We start from the raw sequence: 18,525 nt of genomic DNA, 5'->3' as shown, positions 1-18,525 counted from the left end.
TGCTGAGTGAAATATCTCAGTCACAAAAGGACAAATATTGCATAGTGCCACTGTTGTAAAACAGGACTGACATCAGGGTTGGGGACTGAGAGAGATGGGATAAATTACGTATACTGCATTGAAACAGATGAGGAAGAGAACTGTTTAAAAGGGATATATGATTAGGTATTATTGTCATGACAAGAGTCCAGAATGAAGGCTGCATAGTGGAGTGGACTTGGGGGTAAGGATTGTATAACAATGAAAGAATTTTCCTTTTACTTTTCAAAGAGAAGAGTGAATTGGGGGGAGGGAGGGCTGGGAGGGGAGAAAAGTGCAACAATGAATGAATGGTAATCCTCAGTCTCTGTAAACTTTCATTAAAATTAATAATAAAAAAATTTAAAAAAAGAAAGAGAAGAACCAACAAAAGGTCAGTGTGTCTGAACATAGTGATCAAAGAGGAGTTTTATAACAGGAAGAGTAAAGTTGGCAGGGTCTAGAGCATGTTGGACTAGGATCATGCAAGTTATATGCAGGATTTTTTTTTAACAGAAATGAACATCAATTTCACACTGAAGAATTCTTCAGTGGTATTCAGAGACATGTTACGACTCACTATTTTGAGAAAAATCATTCCTGGCATTCACATTGTGTGAATGACAAGGAGGGGGCAAGAGTGTAATCAGGAACTGCAGTTGCCTACATAAAAGACAAAAAAGGAACTTAGAAGGTGGAGGTAGAGAAAGGGAAAAAAAATAATCAAGGTACATTAGTTACAAGTGATAGAATCTTTTTTTTTTTTTAAGTGATAGAATCTTAATTTGAACTAATTTAGACACAAGATGGAGGTGGTAACAACAACAAAAAAAACCCCACCATTACAAAAAAAAAAGATGAAGGTGGTGAGATTTATTGCCTTAATGAATCCCAAGAAAGGCTGAATATACCATGTGGAAGGACAAGCATATGGAACTTCAGAAAAATTGGAGTAATGGTTGGAGAGCCTCTAGGACTCTCGCATTGTGTCTCACCTCTGTTGCTTTGTCGGCTTCATTTTTCATTGCAGACCAGCTGGTTTCCATGGCAGGACATATGGCTGCTGACAGCTACTATGTTTTACATTTTTTGGTTTCCATACCGGAGAAGAAATGTTTCTCTCGTACAGTTTCAATACAAAAATCTCTGGGTACAAAGACTCTCATAGGCCCATCTTGGCCAAAGATATGAAGTCATTTAACACAAATATTATTCAATGGTCAGAAGTATTTACAGAAACATGAAAAAGAAACAGAATGATAATATCGATTATGGACATTAAAAACATACATACAGAAAACAATACTATATAAAAAAACAAACCAATACTATATATTCAAACATACATGTATGTGTATTGATGAACGTATATCAACACATTAGAGTTACTACCTAAATGGAGGAGGGAAAGAATAGAAAAAAAAATGAGAAAAGTCTTGCTGATTTTAGTGTGAACCCAAGAGTATGATTGTCTAAATGTTTGTAACTGAGGGAGAAAACAAGTACAAAAGAAGGACAAAGAGAAGGGAGGAAAGAAAGAGGTAAAAAAGGAAAGAGAGACGTAGTTTTCAAGAGAGAGGAGAGAATGCTGGAGAAAGGACTCTACAGATGTCTACTACAGAGGTAAGAGAGACAGACACAAGCTAACACTGGATTGAAAATCAGGACAATGATGTGTCAAGTGTGACTCCTATGTTTTGATGTAGACACTAGTGTAATTTACTGAACTATGGACTAGTAAAATATAGGTATTATGGGGGGGGAATAAGACTTTTTTTTTTTAATGGCCGAAGTGAAATGTCTATGAGATATCTTAGAGGATGCACCATTTCTTTTGTCCTTTCCCCCCCAAAATACGTCAATTTTAAAGTCTACCTTATTTCTTCTTTTAATAAAATTTTATTTTAATTGTGATTTTAATGAACATTTACATAAGTCAGATTTTCATTCATTCATTGTTGCACATTTTACCCCATCTCCCTCCCTTCTCCTTCTACCAGTAAAGCCTATTTTATATCTGAAGAAGGGGTGCTTCAATTTATTATCAAACATTTTTATTAATTTGATTTTATTTTTATATTTATATTGTCCTTCTATTATTCCCCCTTTTTAGCTCTGGTGAATGCTTAGCTTTAATCTTTTTTTTAAATTTAATAATAAGATCCCTTAAGGCTCTAAGTTTTTCTGAGTACTGATTTAATGATTTATTGAAATTTCAGTCATCTTTTTTGACCTATGAACAATTTAAAACTAGTATTTACCGCCAGATGCTCTGCCAGGGAAGGAGGGGCAATCTCCTCCTGTACCAGTCAGATCTGATTTGACTGTACATGCACACAAAAAAAACCCCCCAAAAAACCAAAAAAAACCCCTAGTATTTAAAAAAATTCTAAGTGGTTAGAACTTTTTGCTTCATTTGTAGTTATTCATTTCTCTGAACTCAGCAAATGTAAACTTAAGTAATTTTACCTGAACTCCCTCCCCACTATCCAAATTTGCTATACTGGTTTTTGGATTATGCACATAATATATGACCAAATTCCTACTCAAAGAATTAAAATATTATAAAAGTATGAAAAATCTTTACTCTTAACCATCAAACTCATTCTCTTTAATAAATTTTAAATGGTAACCAGTTTTTAAAAATTTGATATTTTTCCACACTTTCTGATGTATTCATATTGGAATTTATAGATACAATAAATAAATATAAGTAGAATACATTTTGAAATTTTAATTTATTTAACAATATATCTTGTAGTAGACTGTTCCATCTTAGTACATAAGGATAATTTAATTCTTTAAATGCAGAAGATTTCATTGTGATACCGGTCTAAACATGGTTGTGTTTTTACTTTTACCTGGTAGATCATGAATCTTTTATGTCAAGAATTCTGATTTCTTCATCAATTTAACAAATTTTATTTTACTATTTCTTTGATTATTGTCTTCTCAGTCAATTCTTTTTACTTTTTGGAACTGACAATTGGTATTTATTAGCTTTCTTAATCCATTCTCCATGCCTCCTGTTCTCTCAGTTGTTTTTCTTTTTTTCCTTCTCATAGCTCTTATATATAATCTTTCCTCTCTCAGAGTTGGTAAATTTTCTTGAGCTGGTTTAGCTTTTGGCATATCTAATCTTCATTTCACCAACACTGTTGCATTCATTTGGCAATAATGGTTCAGAGAATTTAGTTTCAGATTATTTTTCACCACTTATATGTTTTTAAATGAATGCAATACTTTTAAAAATTTCAGTGTGGAAAAGAAACCATTTAAAAAACTTCTTCTTAAAAGGTTGACATTTGCTCCAACTACTTAAAGCAGTTTCTTTTGAATGCTTGAATCTTTTCACATTATCTATTGACTTTGTCCATCTGGCATAGCTTCTGTCTCATGACAAGACTTGAGATATTAAAATCTTTTAGCCTAGATTACAGAACAACTGGTAACTATTCTTTGATCAAGGAGCCCTGGTGGGGAGTGTTTAAAGAGTGGCTGCTGGTAGAAAGGGTGGCAGTTTGAACTCAACAGCTGCTCAGCTGAGACTGATGGGACAATGTGCTGCTTTGAAGGATTTGCTCCTGCTCACTATGACAGTAGGTGTTTTTAAAATTCTTTGATGATTTCGTGGTCCCATATTGTGTGTGTGGATTGGGAAAGAGGAACAGGTGAACGGAGGAGCCTTGAGTGTCACCACTTCTGAACAGGATTTCTCTGAGCAAAACCATTAAGTACCAGTCTTCTGATCCAGCTACATTTTAAAGGTGGGTTTAAGGGTAAAATCCGAGGTGCTGTAATTTTTTTTTTAAGCTATAGTGATAGAGAAATTCCTAATCAGAACTAGTCTCTTCCCTTAACAAGAGCCAACCATGCTGAATTTTTAAAGTCCCTGAGGAGGCTTGAGTATGTCGTTTCTTATAAAGGGAAAAATCTGGATACCTTTTGGGCCATTTATTTCACTTATCTGGCTTTCAGTTTTCCTCTTATTTGAAAAGAGGATAGTAATACCTACTGGTATTATTGAAGGTTTCCAAAGCCTGGGGTATTAGCCTCGGCCTGTGGATCCTGGCCTAAGGTGACAGAAGGCAGCAGCGGCACCAGTGTCCACCGAGGCCACCACAGAGCCACCGGCACGAACAGCCACCCACCAAAGTCCCGCCCCACATGCTCGGCCGGACCTCACCTCACAAGCGCCGCGCCTTCAACTCCAGCCTCTTCTCACCTTTCCTGGTTACACCTCTGCGCACGCGCAGTTTCCGCCTCGCCCCTCTCGGCTCGCGCTCCTTTGCTTCCCTACTCGAGGGGAGGCTGAACGTGCGCTCAAGGCTTTTCCTCCCCACGCGGCCACCGTCGTTTGGGGAGGGAGGGGGCGGGGAAAAGGGTGGGAGGTGGGTGAGCGCGCGCACCGCCCGTCCGTCGTGGTTTCCTGGCTGCGCGCGGCGGTGGCGGAGTAGCTGCATCTGTAGCAGCAGTCGCGAAGATGGCGGAGGGATTGGAGCGTGTCCGGATCTCCGCGTCGGAGCTGCGAGGGATCCTGGCCACTCTGGCTCCGCAGGCCGGGAGCAGAGGTGAGTCGCGCCGCCCAGCTCCTGGGCCGGGCCTGCCCGCCCCGCCTCCCTCTCCTCCTCTGCCTCCTCCCCGCTCCGTCTGTGCCGCCGAGCCCCCGCCCCTCGCCCCAACAGTGGGGGCGGGGACCCGGGAGCTCTCGTAGCCGCCGTCGCTGCCTGAAAGCTAGAGTGGGTTCCGCCGCGGCCACCCCTTGTGAGAGCCCTACCCCAGTTCCTTCCCCTATCCCCCTTTTCTCTGACGAAGGTGACTGTTCCCCTTTGGCTCGACCCTCTCAGATTAACCTGTGGATTCCCAGCGGTCAGGGGATCCCAACCAGGGTGGCCGCTGGGATCTGGAGGAGAACCCAGGGTGGACAGTTCTTAGAGGGAATGTCAGGCTTGTCCCCGTCAGCTCGTTAGTGTCAGAGTGAAGGAACCGAAGTGAGATGTTGAAGATCCTGAAACTTCTCTGCTGAACTTTTTCTCCCAGGGCAGGCTCCTGAAAGCTTAGGAGACCCAGGGGAACTGACTACACTCTTCTTTGGCCTTAACTTGTGTTTTTCTCAGAAAGTATACTCAGTTTGCAAGTTAGTTGTAAAGTCTTCCTGACCACAGCAGGGAAGATTCTAATGTCTCACCTCTCCTTTGTTAGAGAGTGAGGTTGTGTGGAATGGTAGCTATTAAAATAGGTGTCTTCTCTAGGCTTGTGGCCAAAGCCTGTGAAATTGGTTTTGTTGGTCATCTGAAATGGATTATTCAGGCTCTCCCTCCCAATTACTAACGCTGCTGAGAATGTTCTGGAGTTTAACTATGGTGTTAAGTTGTTGTGTGCCGTAGAATTGGAACCAACCCTTGGATGACCCTCTAGCCTGTTTTCACAGGCAATAAGTCACACAGAAGGAGATTGCACATCCTTTTCTTGAAGAGCAGCTGGTGGATTCGAACTGGGTGGCTTTGATATTCAGCCCAGTTTTTACCAGTAGGCCACCAAAGCTCCCTCTGGAGTTAACTTGCTTCACCTTTATTTGTACTTGTTGAAGAAGTTTTCTAAATTCCTAAAGAGACTGAAGTAGCATTTCAATATTCAGGATTTTGTTTTTCTGTTAACCTACCCAGCGGGAGTATACTTTTTATTAAGCATTTTGTGTTTCTAAAACAATTGTTGTTGAGTGTGAACTAACTTATAGCTGGGATTGGGTATGAATTATCCCATAGTGGGATTTCAGAGCAGTAAATTGTATGGCAGAAGATTGCTTATCTTTCTCCCTTGGAGAAGCTGGTGGATTCAAACTGTGTACCTTCAAGCTGTCAGTGCAGCTCCTTACCACTAGGCCCTAGAGAACAAATACTAGACTTTTTAATAGAATTCCATTTTGAATATTTGATAATATTCTTACTATTTACTTTCCTCCTGAAATGTTTACGTACTACTTGTAATCTTTCCTTTAAATAAAGGTAATGGACACTTAACAAAAAAGTGATACTTGTTTCTTGCTTGAGGAGCCCTGCGGTATAGCACATTCTCTGTGGGACTGCTAACCAAAAGGTTGGTGGTTCAAATTTACTAGCTGATCAGTGGAAGAAAGAAGAACATTCTCCTGTTACGATTTATAGCCTTAGAAACTCAGTTGAAGGTCACTGTGAGTTGGATTCAACTGTCAACAGTAGTATGTTTGGGGTTTGGTTTATAGTTATTAAGGTTGTGGCACAGGAGAGTGACCTCTACAGTCCTGTACACTTATACTTGAGTATCTCAGTACTTGGTGTTTTGAATGCATGTGATAACCCTATGGTCATCTTCAGGGAAAGCTCTTTTATGGAACCTTTTCTTTTCCGTATTCCATCATCATAGTGGCAGTTGGTGTCAGTGTTCTAATGATGGTAGCCTGAGTGATGTTTCCTTGGAATGACTCTACTGGCTGCTTTTAGAGAGGTGGTGAACATGAGTGGAGTTGAAGAATGTGATAGGAACTGCTTCCTGTTTGCTTCAATGGGAGGTATGTGGTAGGCTAATTGGTTTCCTGAGATAGGATGATCCTGGCCAAATTCAGACTGGAAGTTACACATTTTTTGATAAAGTGTCTAGGACCATGAATTGCTATGCATCTCTCTCTTTTTTTTCTGTTTCTTTTACTAATTAAAAAGTAGCTACTCTGGGAAGAATAGAAAGTAGAAAAAGAAAAGGCTGTGATAGATCCTATGACTCTATAGACATAAAACAGTCTAATACTGAAACTGTCATTTATTTTGTCGGTGATGAGATAGTTTGGAGTTATGGGGATTTGAACATGACCTGGATACTCCAAAGAATATGATTTCCCCTCTGTTTTTCTTAACCCAAGTATATAACACAGTGCAATTAAAATCTTAGCCTTGCCAGTTGCTGAATAAATATTGTAAACCAGAATTTCTGCTTCTGCAGAGTTTACTTTTTGTCTATCAACATGAGTGTGTAATTTTTGCTTGTTTTTTTCTGTTCTATAACCAAACCAGATTGATGATTTCTCACCTTATCCTCTTCTTCTACCCTCCATCCCCCCTACTTTCCCCCCCAATATCACAGAAAATATGAAGGAACCCAGGCAGCGTAAAGATAACAGGCGCCCAGATCTGGAAATTTATAAGCCTGGTCTTTCTCGACTAAGGAATAAGCCAAAAATCAAGGAATCTTCTGGGATTGAGGAATTTAAGGATGAAATTGTCAATGACGGAGAAGCTTCTGCTGTCAGAAATGGTACACAGCACATTAAAGATGTCTGCAAGGACCTGGATAGCCAACAGCCGAGTGGCCCTGTAGACCTAGAAAATATTCGAGGACAGGAGTCCTTCCCTAGAACTGCTGGACAAGAGGATCGAAGTCTAAGGATTATTAAAAGAACAAAGAAACCTGACTTGCAGATCTATCAGCCTGGACGACGTTTACAGACTGTTAACAAAGAATTGGCTAGCCGGGTGGATGATGAAGAAATTGTCAACCAGGTAGAACAACTTAGAGTAGAAGAAGATGAGTGTAGGAGAAATGTTGTAAAAGAGGAGGTTACGAGTAAACCAGATAAAGATGAGGCAGAAAAGAGCCCAAGTGTCGACAGAGTAAGGGCTGTAAAAGGAGAAAAAGGAAAGCGAGTTGAAAAGGGGGAGGGGATGAAGAAAATGAATGATGACTTGGCTCAGGGGAAGCCTGGTTCTGCCAAGCGCTATTCCCGCTCAGATAAGCGAAGGAATCGCTACCGCACTTGCAGTACCAGCTCAGCTGGTAGCAATAACAGTGCTGAAGGAGCTGGCTTAACTGACACTGGATGTAGACGCAGGCGACAGGATCGGACCAAAGAGAGACCTCGACTGAAGAAGCAAGTATCTCTGTCTTCCACAGACTCTTTGGATGAGGATAGAATTGATGATCCTGATGAGTTAGGGCCCAGGAGGAGCTTAGAAAGGAAGAAACATTTAGAAAGAAGCTGGTCTGGCCGTGGAGAGGGTGAGCAGAAAAGCAATGGTAAAGAAAATCGAGGTACTCTTCGTGTCACTTTTGATGCAGAAACCATGAGCAAAGATTCCCCCATAGTGAGGTCAGCCAGGGAGGATGTGGATAGGTTAAAGGCTGACAAGACCTTGAGCAGTGGAGGCAAAGCTTCTGAGAAGCAGGAGTCCAAAACCTTTAAACGAGAACTTCGGGGTCGTGGTCGAGGCATCCTTATCCTGCCTGCCCACACCACCCTGTCTGTCACTTCAGCAGGCACTACAGAGGCCACGCCTGTGCAGCCTCGGCTTTTATTTGGATCTGGTAGTAAAGGATCTCGGAGCTGGGGCCGTGGAGGCACCACTCGCCGATTATGGGACCCGAACAATCCTGACCAGAAACCTGCTTTAAAGAGTCAGACACCTCAGCTGCACTTTTTGGACACCGATGATGAAGTCAGCCCGACATCTTGGAGTGATTCCCGCCAGGCCCAAGCGTCTTACTATAAGTTTCAAAACTCTGATAACCCCTATTATTACCCCCGGACATCAGGCCCTGCCTCCCAGTACCCCTACACGGGCTATAGCCCTCTTCAGTACCCAGTAGGCCCCGCAAATGGTATCTACCCAGGGCCTTACTACCCTGGCTACCCAGCTCCAGCAGGACAATATGTCTGTAGCCCTCTCCCTGCCAACACCATGAGTCCTGAGGAGATGGAGCAGCACATGCGAAACATGCAGCAACAGGAGCTACATAGGCTTCTTCGAGTGGCTGACAACCAGGAACTGCAGCTCAGCAACCTGCTCTCTAGGGACCGCATTAGTCCTGAGGGCCTGGAGAAGATGGCTCAGCTCAGGTATGGTGTGTTCTATCCTTCTTAGAGGGAGATTAGGGTAAGGAAATGGATAGTTCTATGACTGAGGACAGTAGAAACTTTTAAGTGAGACAGTGAGTGTCTTTCGCTTTTGTAGTGATTTTCCTAAGGGAGAAGTTGTTAGACAAAGAACCTAAGAGAGGTTTAGTTCTTAGTCCTGGAAATGGCTATGCTTCTCACTTTTTCTTTAAGAGGAAAAAAATATCTTTAAGGGAGTATGAGCATGGAATCTTGAAATGGAAAAGGAAACACCTTCCAGCATGCCAAGAAATGAACAAACTATAACTTGTGGTAAAGAGCTTATTTCAGCTGTAAGATTTAGGTAAAGGCATATGGAGAAAAATTACATTTCCTAGACATAACTGTCTTTAGAGTGCCATTTTATTTTGCAGAATGGAAACTGGAGTGAGTACTATACTTGGTGGCATTTTGAGTTTCTTGCCAAGGGAGGTGGTTAGTTTGCAGGAAGCTTGAATCTTAGGTCTAGCCTTTCCTGTGGTATATTTGGAACTAGAATTTGCTTGTATTTTATTCCAGAGCTGAACTGCTGCAGCTGTATGAGCGCTGTATTCTATTAGATATTGAATTCTCTGATAATCAGAATGTGGATCAGATACTGTGGAAGAATGCTTTCTATCAGGTGATTGAGAAGTTCAGGCAGCTTCTCAAGGACCCAAATGTTGACAACCCTGAACAGATTCGGAACAGACTTTTGGAGCTCTTGGATGAGGTAAATCTTCATTATTTTCCTCTCTCATAATAAAGGCTTCAACATCCTATTATAGTTGTGGTGCACTTTTAGTACATGATATATTTTATAAGAGAACATTTAAAAAACCCCAAACCTATGCTTTTCTCCCCGGGAGTTTAGAGCTACCCATTCTTACTCTCTTCCTTCCTTGAAACCATAACTTACTGACATTTGGAATTCATTTTTGAGTTTGGAAACTTTCTGAGTGTCTTGTCATATGAGTCATTCTGTGTGTATTCCCATCTTTAAAACCATGGAGAGGCTTGGACTGTGAATTCGTTTTGGGCTCAGATGTGACACTTGATCATGCATGTACCATTCTTTCCCTAGGATGGCTAAGCATTAACAGAACTGTGAGAGGTTCACTTGCCTCATAGATTGGTTCAGAATCAGTTAATTGAGCCATTGCTTATTTTTTTCTCTTTATAGGGTAGTGACTTCTTTGATAGTTTGCTTCAGAAACTGCAGGTTACTTACAAGTTCAAATTGGAGGACTACATGGACGGTCTTGCCATTAGAAGCAAACCTTTACACAAGACAGTAAGCCATCTCCTTTTATGTTATTTTCTTTTATTTCTTTATACACTGATGCCACCAACTCTATGATTGGTTTATGGTTTCATTGAGTTTCAAGCTATAAATCTAAATGGGAGCAAACTGCCTCCTCATCTTTTGCCTACATAGTGGCTGGTGGAATTGAACTGGAGACCTTTAGGTTAGTGGCTCAACCCATAACCTGTTATGTTACCAGGGCTTTTTACTCTTCTCATTAGCAAACATTTATTTAGTGCTGGTTATGTGTAAGGCACTGTATGTTAAAGATGCAAGAATGAAAGCTGACGGTTAATGAACAAATGGAGTAAACCAGTAATGCAATGTCATGAGTGTTGTGGTAATGAAGGATCATAGAAGTGGATCTAACTTAGCCTTACATGATTAGTGACTACTTTTTAAAGACTCAAACTGAATCTTAAAAGATGAGTAGGAGTTTGAAAAGTGGGAGTGTAAAGGTATATGACAGAGGAAGAGAGAACCAAATAATTTAGAGAAAAGTAGAAGATGTTCAGTATGCTGGTCCTTATCATATGGACTTTGTGAGAGTTAATGCTAATGAAGTAGACAGAGATTAAATATTTTTTCTTTTAAATTATTATTAATTTTAATGAATGTTTACGGAGACTTTGGATTTCCATTCATTCCTTGTTGCATTTTTCTCCCTGCCCACCCCCTCCCCCACAGTTCACCATTCTCTTTGAAAAGTAAAAGAAAAATTCTTTCATTGTTATACAATCCCCCACCCTACCCCCTGAGTTCACTGTCCACTCCACTATGCAGCCTTCATTCCGGACTCTTGTCTTGACTATAATACCTAATCATATATCCCTTGTAAACAGTTCTCTGTTTAAATAAGTATGCATTATTTATTCCCTATTTTTCAGTTTCCCCCCAACGCTGATGTCAGTCACGTTTTACAGCAGTGACACTATGCAATATTTGTCCTTTTGTGACTGAGATATTTCACTCAGCATAATGTCCTCCACGGTCATCCACTTTTGTATAATATTTCATGAGTTCTTTGTTTTTCAATGTAGCATAGTATTCCATTGTGTGAATATGCAAGAGCTTCTTTATCCATTCATTTGTTGATGGGAACTTAGGTTGTTTCCAACTCTTTGCTTTTGTGAACAAAGCCGCAATAAGTGTGGGTGTACATATATCTTCTTGGATGACAGTTATGGTTTCATTAGGGTATATTCCCAGTAGTGGAATTGCTGGGTCAACGGAGATTAAATCTTAAAAACTTTTTTAATAATTAAAAAAAAATTATTATTATTAAAAAAATTATTATTATTTGTGTGTGTGTGTACCATCAAATTGGATCTGACTGGTACATAAGGAGATTGTCCCACCTCCAGCAGAGCATCTGGTGGATTCGAACCACGTACCTCTGGGATTGCAGTGCAGCTTCTTGCCACTAGGTTACCAGAGCTTGTCAAAATCTTAAAATATTTTTTTTAAATTATGAAAATATTTATATGTTTATATCTGTTTAAGGAGCTTTGGCGGCCTAGTGGTAAGGAGCTGCACTGCCATTCCAAAGATACACAGTTCAAATCTACCAGGTGCTCAGTGAGAGAAAGATTGGCAGTCTCCTGTGTGATTTACTGCCTCTGAAAACCCACTGGAGGGTCGGCTATGGTCATTTCCAACATACTGGTACACAACAACAACACTGAATTTTCAAATGTTAAGGTTTATTAGAAAGTATATACTGGATTGGATGACCTTATCAAGAGTTATTTTAATTGGAGAGATTTGAAGCTAGATTGTCCTGAATGAGAAATGAAGCAGTAAAGATAATGAAGGAATGATCTAGACCATTCTCTTGAAACTCTTGACAATGAAAGCAAGAGGGGAAGATGGTAGCTAAAAGAGAATGTGGGAGAGATCTGATTATATTATTTGTTGAGGGGAAAGAGCCAGGGAAAAGTGACTGGTTAAAGGTTTAGTAGAGAGAATAATTTATGCAGTAGCCTTTGCTATGCATAGCCCTGTCATTAACCAATAAGTACTTAATGAACCCCTCCTATGTACCAGGTGCTTTTCTAGCACAAACAGTTCAACTAGGAACAGGAAAGACATGAACCTAGTTCACTTGGAATTCAGTGTTTGTTTGATAAGTGCAAATATTAGATGAATAATTAATTTTAAGTGCAGTTACTTCTGCAGAGTCTTCTAATCTGGTTTAGAATATCACAGAAGACTGTGACAACAGTATATGGGAGCACCCTGGAGTGGAAAACAATAAAGCAATGAAGAACATAGAGGAAATGGAAATATATAGTCTTGGAGAGGCACAGAGAGTGAAAGGGTACTTTGTCTTAAGGATAAGGGAGAGAGAGCTTTTAAAGGAATTTGATTTTCTACCTCCTCATTGAGATGAGAAAAAGAAGTAATGTGGAGAAGGTTAATTATCTTGATGCTGTGTCAGTTTGATACCCAGAGTTCTTAATGTCACTCAAAGAGAGAAATATAGAATAGTCAGGATGCTGAAGAACGACATGAAGGTCTTACAGCTCTGCTGTGGAACATATCTGAGCTAAGTGCTAGAAGTCTTGAAGTAGCTAGTCATTCAGCTAGTGAATGACCTTCTTGAAGGGCCAGTGTACGTTGTTCTTTTTTTTTTTTAATATTTATTTATTTGTACTTTGTTCCTAAGAGACATGTTCATTTCTTACACATGGAATCAAGTAGAATTAGAGTAAACCCTGCAAAAGTTGGATTCTCTGTAAGATGGAACTTTGTTAAATATGGAAAAGTCTTTTTCCACTTGAATAAGTGATAGACGGAGATAAGAAGGGAAGTAAAAATTAATACCAAGTTAATTTGGGTTAATGAGAAGAAAATAAAAACTAGTTATAGAATAGGGTTTAAGTCTTTTGTTCATAGGGTCGCTATGAGTTGTGCTTGACTTGATGGCAGTAAACAGCAACAACAAAGCAATTAAAAAAGTGATAAGACTATATATACCCTGTCAAACATGGAAAACTTGCCGGACCCAGAAAAACAAGGCAGACCTATCAAGCTCTGTCTCTCCTAGGTTTCAGTCTATATTGTGATTCCTTTGGGAGTTTTTTGTTTCATTTGGACACATGTCTTGGATTAATTAAGGGTCTCCTCTGTTATTTTCTGAGTGACAAAAATTAAGTCTATCAGAAAATGTGCATATAGTATTTATAGTCCCTGGCATATTGTAAATTGTTTAGTAAAGGGCAATATTTACTGTTATGTAAAAGAAATACAGTGTAGTCACAGTGCAGTGATAACAATTTGAGGAGAAAAGGGACTATAATGATGGCAGGAAAAGAATAGAGTAAATATATTTGTATACCTCTTTATAATTTGTAAAGAGTTCTGGCAGCATTGTCCATGGTGAGTTGCTCTGCTAGCCGAAGGATACACCTCCGGCAACTGGCCCTAACAGAGAAAGATGGGCAGTCTCTTTACATCAGTTTATAGCTTCTAAACTGAGTTGGTTCCTACTTGATGGCAATAACTTTGAATTTTTGACTTATAATTTGCAAAATATTTTTGTATTTAATTGTCCTAAGTATTCTGCAAAGAGCATTGGCGATAGAGTTTTTGTTTTTTTTTAAGTTTTTATTTTATTATTTTGTGTGTCTGTACCGACAAATTGGATCTGACTGGTACAGGAGGAGATTGTCCCTCCTTCTCCAGCAGAACGTCTGGTGGATTTGAACCACGTACCTCTGGGATTGCACTGCAACTTTTTGCCACAAGGCCACCAGAGCTCCCTTGGCGATAAAGTTTATTATGTGTTGCATTGCTAACTGAAAGTTGGGCGGTTCTAATCCACCATGCTCATTTTTTCATGGGTGAATGATGACTAGTCTTCTCATGTAAATATTTACAGTTTTGGAAACCCAAGGGAAGGTCTCTAGGAGTTGGAATAGACTCAATGGCAGTTGGTTTGTTACCCTTTGTGTAAGTGTTTTTACATTCTGATAAAGAAACTGTGTCTCAAATCACACAACTACTACAGAGATGCAGGTCTCTTGACTCCTGGTTTCTCTTGACTTGAAATTTGAAGTAAGAATGACCCCTCTACTCTCTCTTTTTCTGATCTGTTTTATTAATAAATTTGTGGATGACATTGTTCACTGTTTTTTGGTAAACAAAATTAGGCTGAACGCATAAGTTCCTTGTTTTTGTTTTTATTATGGAGAAAATTTATATTAACAAAATATACTTTGTCTCAGTAATTTCCAATGTACAATTCACTGACAGATTATATTGATGCCGTGCAATCATTCTTGGTATCCTTTTTCACATCATTCCACCATAGACCCTTATTAATGCTGCTTCATAATTTGGATCTCATCCTTTCCTTTGGGCTTGAAGATGGAGCTTTTTGGGTGTTCTGCTAACTGGTTGTTTTTCTTGAAGGTAAAATATGCCTTGATAAGTGCTCAGCGATGTATGATATGCCAAGGAGATATTGCTAGGTATCGGGAACAAGCCAACGACACAGCAAACTATGGGAAAGCGCGCAGGTACTTTTGTATGTTGTTCATTACTTCTCTTCCTTGTGTAGCATTAAGTTACATCCTGTTAAAAGGATATGAGCTGCCTCGCATGTGGGTGTTCCTTGTAGTCATGCTTGTCAGTTGATTAAATGGGAAAGAGTTGATATGAAACTAGCATTTTCTTACTGTTTTTCTATTTTAGTTGGTACCTGAAGGCCCAGCACATTGCTCCCAAAAATGGACGCCCGTATAACCAGTTAGCTCTCCTGGCAGTGTATACGGTAAGAAAACCTATGGACAAGGGAAGTGTTTTGCAGGCAGTGTCTTAGATAGGCAGATTTTGGTAGCATCAACTCTAATTAGAGTTTGATTTCATTGTAATCCAAAGGGTATCTATCCCTTTCCACTTCCCATCCTCAAACTCTTTGTTGCTGTTGCTTTCAGAGATAAATTGTCACAGATCCTTTTCTTCAGCGTAATTTGTACTTAACCCAGCTGCCTACCATTGCATTTAAGTTTCTCAGGGAATGAACATGCTCTATCAGACACCACTCTTTGTTTCTGACATCTGTGTTGTTGTTGCTCTTGTTCTTCTTGTTATATGCTGTCGAGTTACCTGCAACTCATAGTGACCCCATGTACAACAGCCCTAAACCCTGCTCTATACTGTGTCAATCTTTTTGTCTCCGACACACCTATCCCCATTACCTCAGTGACTGAATCAATTCATCAAGGGTCTTCCTCTCCTGTACTGTCCCTCCACCCTCCCAAGCATGACATCCCTCTCCAAGGACTGATCCTGGCTTGCAAGATGTCCAAAGTAAGTCAGATGAAGCTTCAAAATCCTTGCCTACAAGGAACAGCCTGGCTTCACCCACTCCAGGATGAACTTGTTTGTTCTCCTAGCAGTCCATGGTATATACATACTCTTCTCCAGCACCACAGCTCAAAGGCATCAATTCTCCTTCTATCATTTCTAGTCATTGTCCAGCTTTCTGATGTATAGCAAGTAATTAAAAAGACCATGGCCTGTATCAGGTGCACCTTAGTCTCCAGACTGACATCATTGTTCTTCAGTACTTTGGAGAGGTCTCTTACAGCAGACTTTCCCAAAATACAGTTTGTCTTTTAATTTTCTGGCTGCTGGTACCAAGAATGTTGATTTTAGAACCAAGCAAACTAAAGCTGTTAACAATCTCAATCTCTTCACCATCTATCTTGATGCTGCAGATCAGCCCAGTGGTGAGAATCATTGTTTTCTTGATATTGAGCTTCAAACTATATTAAAGCCTGCATTCCTTGATCCTCTGTGGCAAGTGCTTCAAGTCCTTCTCAGTTTCAGCAAGCAGGGTTTTGTCATCTGCATAATGCAGATTGTTGATAAGTCTGCCTCCAATCCTGATGCCATATTTCTTCTCATAGAGCCCAGCTCCCTGGATAATCTGTCCGCAAATAAATTGAAAAGATATGGAGATAGGACACATCCTTGGTGTACACTCTTCTCAATTTTGAACCATGCAGTGTTTCCTTGCTCTGTTCTGATGACTGCCTCCTGTTCCAAGTACAGGTTTTGCATAAGCATAATAAAGTGTTCTGGGATTCCCTTTTTTCTCAAAGACAGCCATAGTTTGTTGTGATCTACACAAATGCCTTTTCATAGTCAATGAAACACAGATAGACATTCCTTTAATACTCTCTGCTTTCAGCCAAGATCCATCTGACATTTGCTATAAATATCCCTAGTATCACAGCCTCTTCTCAACCCAGCCTGCACTTCAGGCACTTTTCTGTTGATTTCTGTTCTTGTCGTTTTTGGATAATTTTCAGCAGAATCTTACTTGCATGTGTTATCAATGATACTGTTTGATAATTTCCACACTCTTTCAGATCACCTTTCTTTGAAATGAGAACTAATATAGATCTCTTCTAGTTAGTTGGCCAGGTGGTTGTCCTCCAGATGTCTTAGCACAACTTGGTGGGCACATCTAGGGCAGTGTCTGTTTGTTGAAATATGTCAGTTGGTATGCCATCAGTTCCAGGGGCCTTGTTTTTAGCTAATTCTTTCATATGTTGTTTCTTAAAATTATTCTGTGTCTGCCAATTCCTTTTGGTACAGTGACTCTGTATACTCTTTACACCTTCTTTTAATGCTTCTTGGGTCATCTAATATGCTGCCCAAAGCATCCTTAAGCATTGCAACTCAAGGCTTGAATTTGTTCTTTAGTTCCTTCAGCTTAAGAAATGCTGAGTGAGTTCGGCGTTTTTCATCTGTGTTGTAGTCTGCATTAATACTTTATCCTTTTTTATGGCTAAGTAATAATTACACTGTATGATATATTTTATTTGTTCATCACTCAATGGACATTTATTTTTTTTAAATTTTTATTGTATTATTTTTACATGTACCGTCAAATCAGATCTGACTGGTACAGGAGGAGATTGCCCCCTCCCTCTCCAGCAGAGCATCTGGTGGATTTGAACCGCATACCTCTGCGATTGCAGTGCAGCGTCTTGCCACTAGGCCACCAGAGCTCCCTTCAATGGACATATGGACATTTATATTTGCAACCTTTATTTGGTTATTGTGAATAGTACTGATGTGAAGTACAAGTATTTGTCTATTTTCATTTCATTACAATAATTTTTTTCACAGTATTTATCTAAGGATGAAATTGCCAGCCCTGTGGTAATTTTATTATGCTTAATTTTTTGAAGCACTACCCACACTTTTTCATAGCAAATGCACCATTATATATTCCCATAAGCAATGTAAAAAGATTGTAATTTAAAAAGATTCCAATTTCTCTGTATCTTTATCAACTCCTGCTATTTTCCGATTTGGGTTTCTTTTTTTATAATTTTACATTGATTTGCATACAAAATTTGTATACATTGTGTTTCACTCATGTACATTGTGTTTTCTTAGTTCACATTGTGTTTCATATAATCCTTCCCATATATTGTGTTTTATAAAATTAGCCACCTTTGAATGATTGCATTTTTGGCAGTGGAATCTGAGAGTCTGGTGGTTCTGATCCATTGGCTGCTGTGCGGGAGAATGATGAACAGTTCCCTGCTGTTAAGATTTATAGTCTCACAAACCAAATGGAGGGCAACTCTGAGTTAGAATCAAATCAGTGGAACGGGGTTTTTGTTTCTTCTTGTTTTTTAAATGACTAATGGCACTGAAGGGAGCTCTGGTGGCCTAGTGTTAGGAAGCTGTGCTGCAATCCCAAAGGTGTGCAGTTTGAATCCACCAGCTGCCTCATGGGAGAAGGATGGGCAGTTTCCTCCCCTGTGATTACCTGCCTCTGAAAATCCTCTGGAAGGTCAGCTATGGGTCAGTTCTGACTTGATGGTATACAAAAACAACAGTGGTACTGAGTGTCTCTTCATGTACTTTTTTTTTTTCCATGTACTTTTTGATCAGTTCTTTTTTGTCTGTGTTCTCTGGAGAAATATCAGTTCAAGTTATTTTCCCATCTCTTTAATTATTTTGCTTTGTTTTTTTTATGCATAATATTTAAATGAAATTTTTTAAAATATTTTTTATATGTTTAGTGTGTGTATCATCAAATGGGATCTGATTGGTACAGGAGGAGATTGCCCCTCTTCCTTCAGCAGAGCATCTGGTGGATTTGAATCGTGCACCTCGGGGATTTTAGTGCAGCTTTTTGCCACTAGGCCACCAGAGTTCCCTTTAAATGAAATTTTTGTGGAGCCTAGTTTGTCCATTTTATTTCCCTTGTGTTGCTTATGTGTCTGTTTTTATATCTAAAATTCAAATTTAAATTGCCAAATCCAGGTCTGGAAGAATTTTATGCTTG

General features: G+C 39.6%; 1 protein-coding gene across 1 annotated transcript in view; it reads left to right on the top strand.

The window, feature by feature from the left end:
- Positions 1 to 4,359: 4,359 nt before the first annotated feature.
- The window catches only part of LOC102856749 (telomerase-binding protein EST1A-like), a 340,445-nt gene continuing 326,279 nt past the window's right edge, over positions 4,360 to 18,525 (top strand). Inside the window, exons 1-6 of the mRNA XM_006891030.1 lie at positions 4,360 to 4,589; positions 7,132 to 8,881; positions 9,437 to 9,629; positions 10,080 to 10,190; positions 14,619 to 14,725; positions 14,901 to 14,979. Of these exons, the coding sequence (XP_006891092.1) occupies positions 4,502 to 4,589; positions 7,132 to 8,881; positions 9,437 to 9,629; positions 10,080 to 10,190; positions 14,619 to 14,725; positions 14,901 to 14,979 (2,328 nt within the window). The 5' untranslated portion in view covers positions 4,360 to 4,501. The remainder of the gene's footprint in view (positions 4,590 to 7,131; positions 8,882 to 9,436; positions 9,630 to 10,079; positions 10,191 to 14,618; positions 14,726 to 14,900; positions 14,980 to 18,525) is intronic.

Source organism: Elephantulus edwardii, unplaced genomic scaffold (assembly GCF_000299155.1).
Source record: "Elephantulus edwardii isolate Elephantulus edwardi_28Jun2011 unplaced genomic scaffold, EleEdw1.0 scaffold00094, whole genome shotgun sequence".
Lineage (NCBI taxonomy): Eukaryota > Metazoa > Chordata > Mammalia > Macroscelidea > Macroscelididae > Elephantulus > Elephantulus edwardii.
This window is presented reverse-complemented; position numbering and strand designations above follow the sequence as displayed.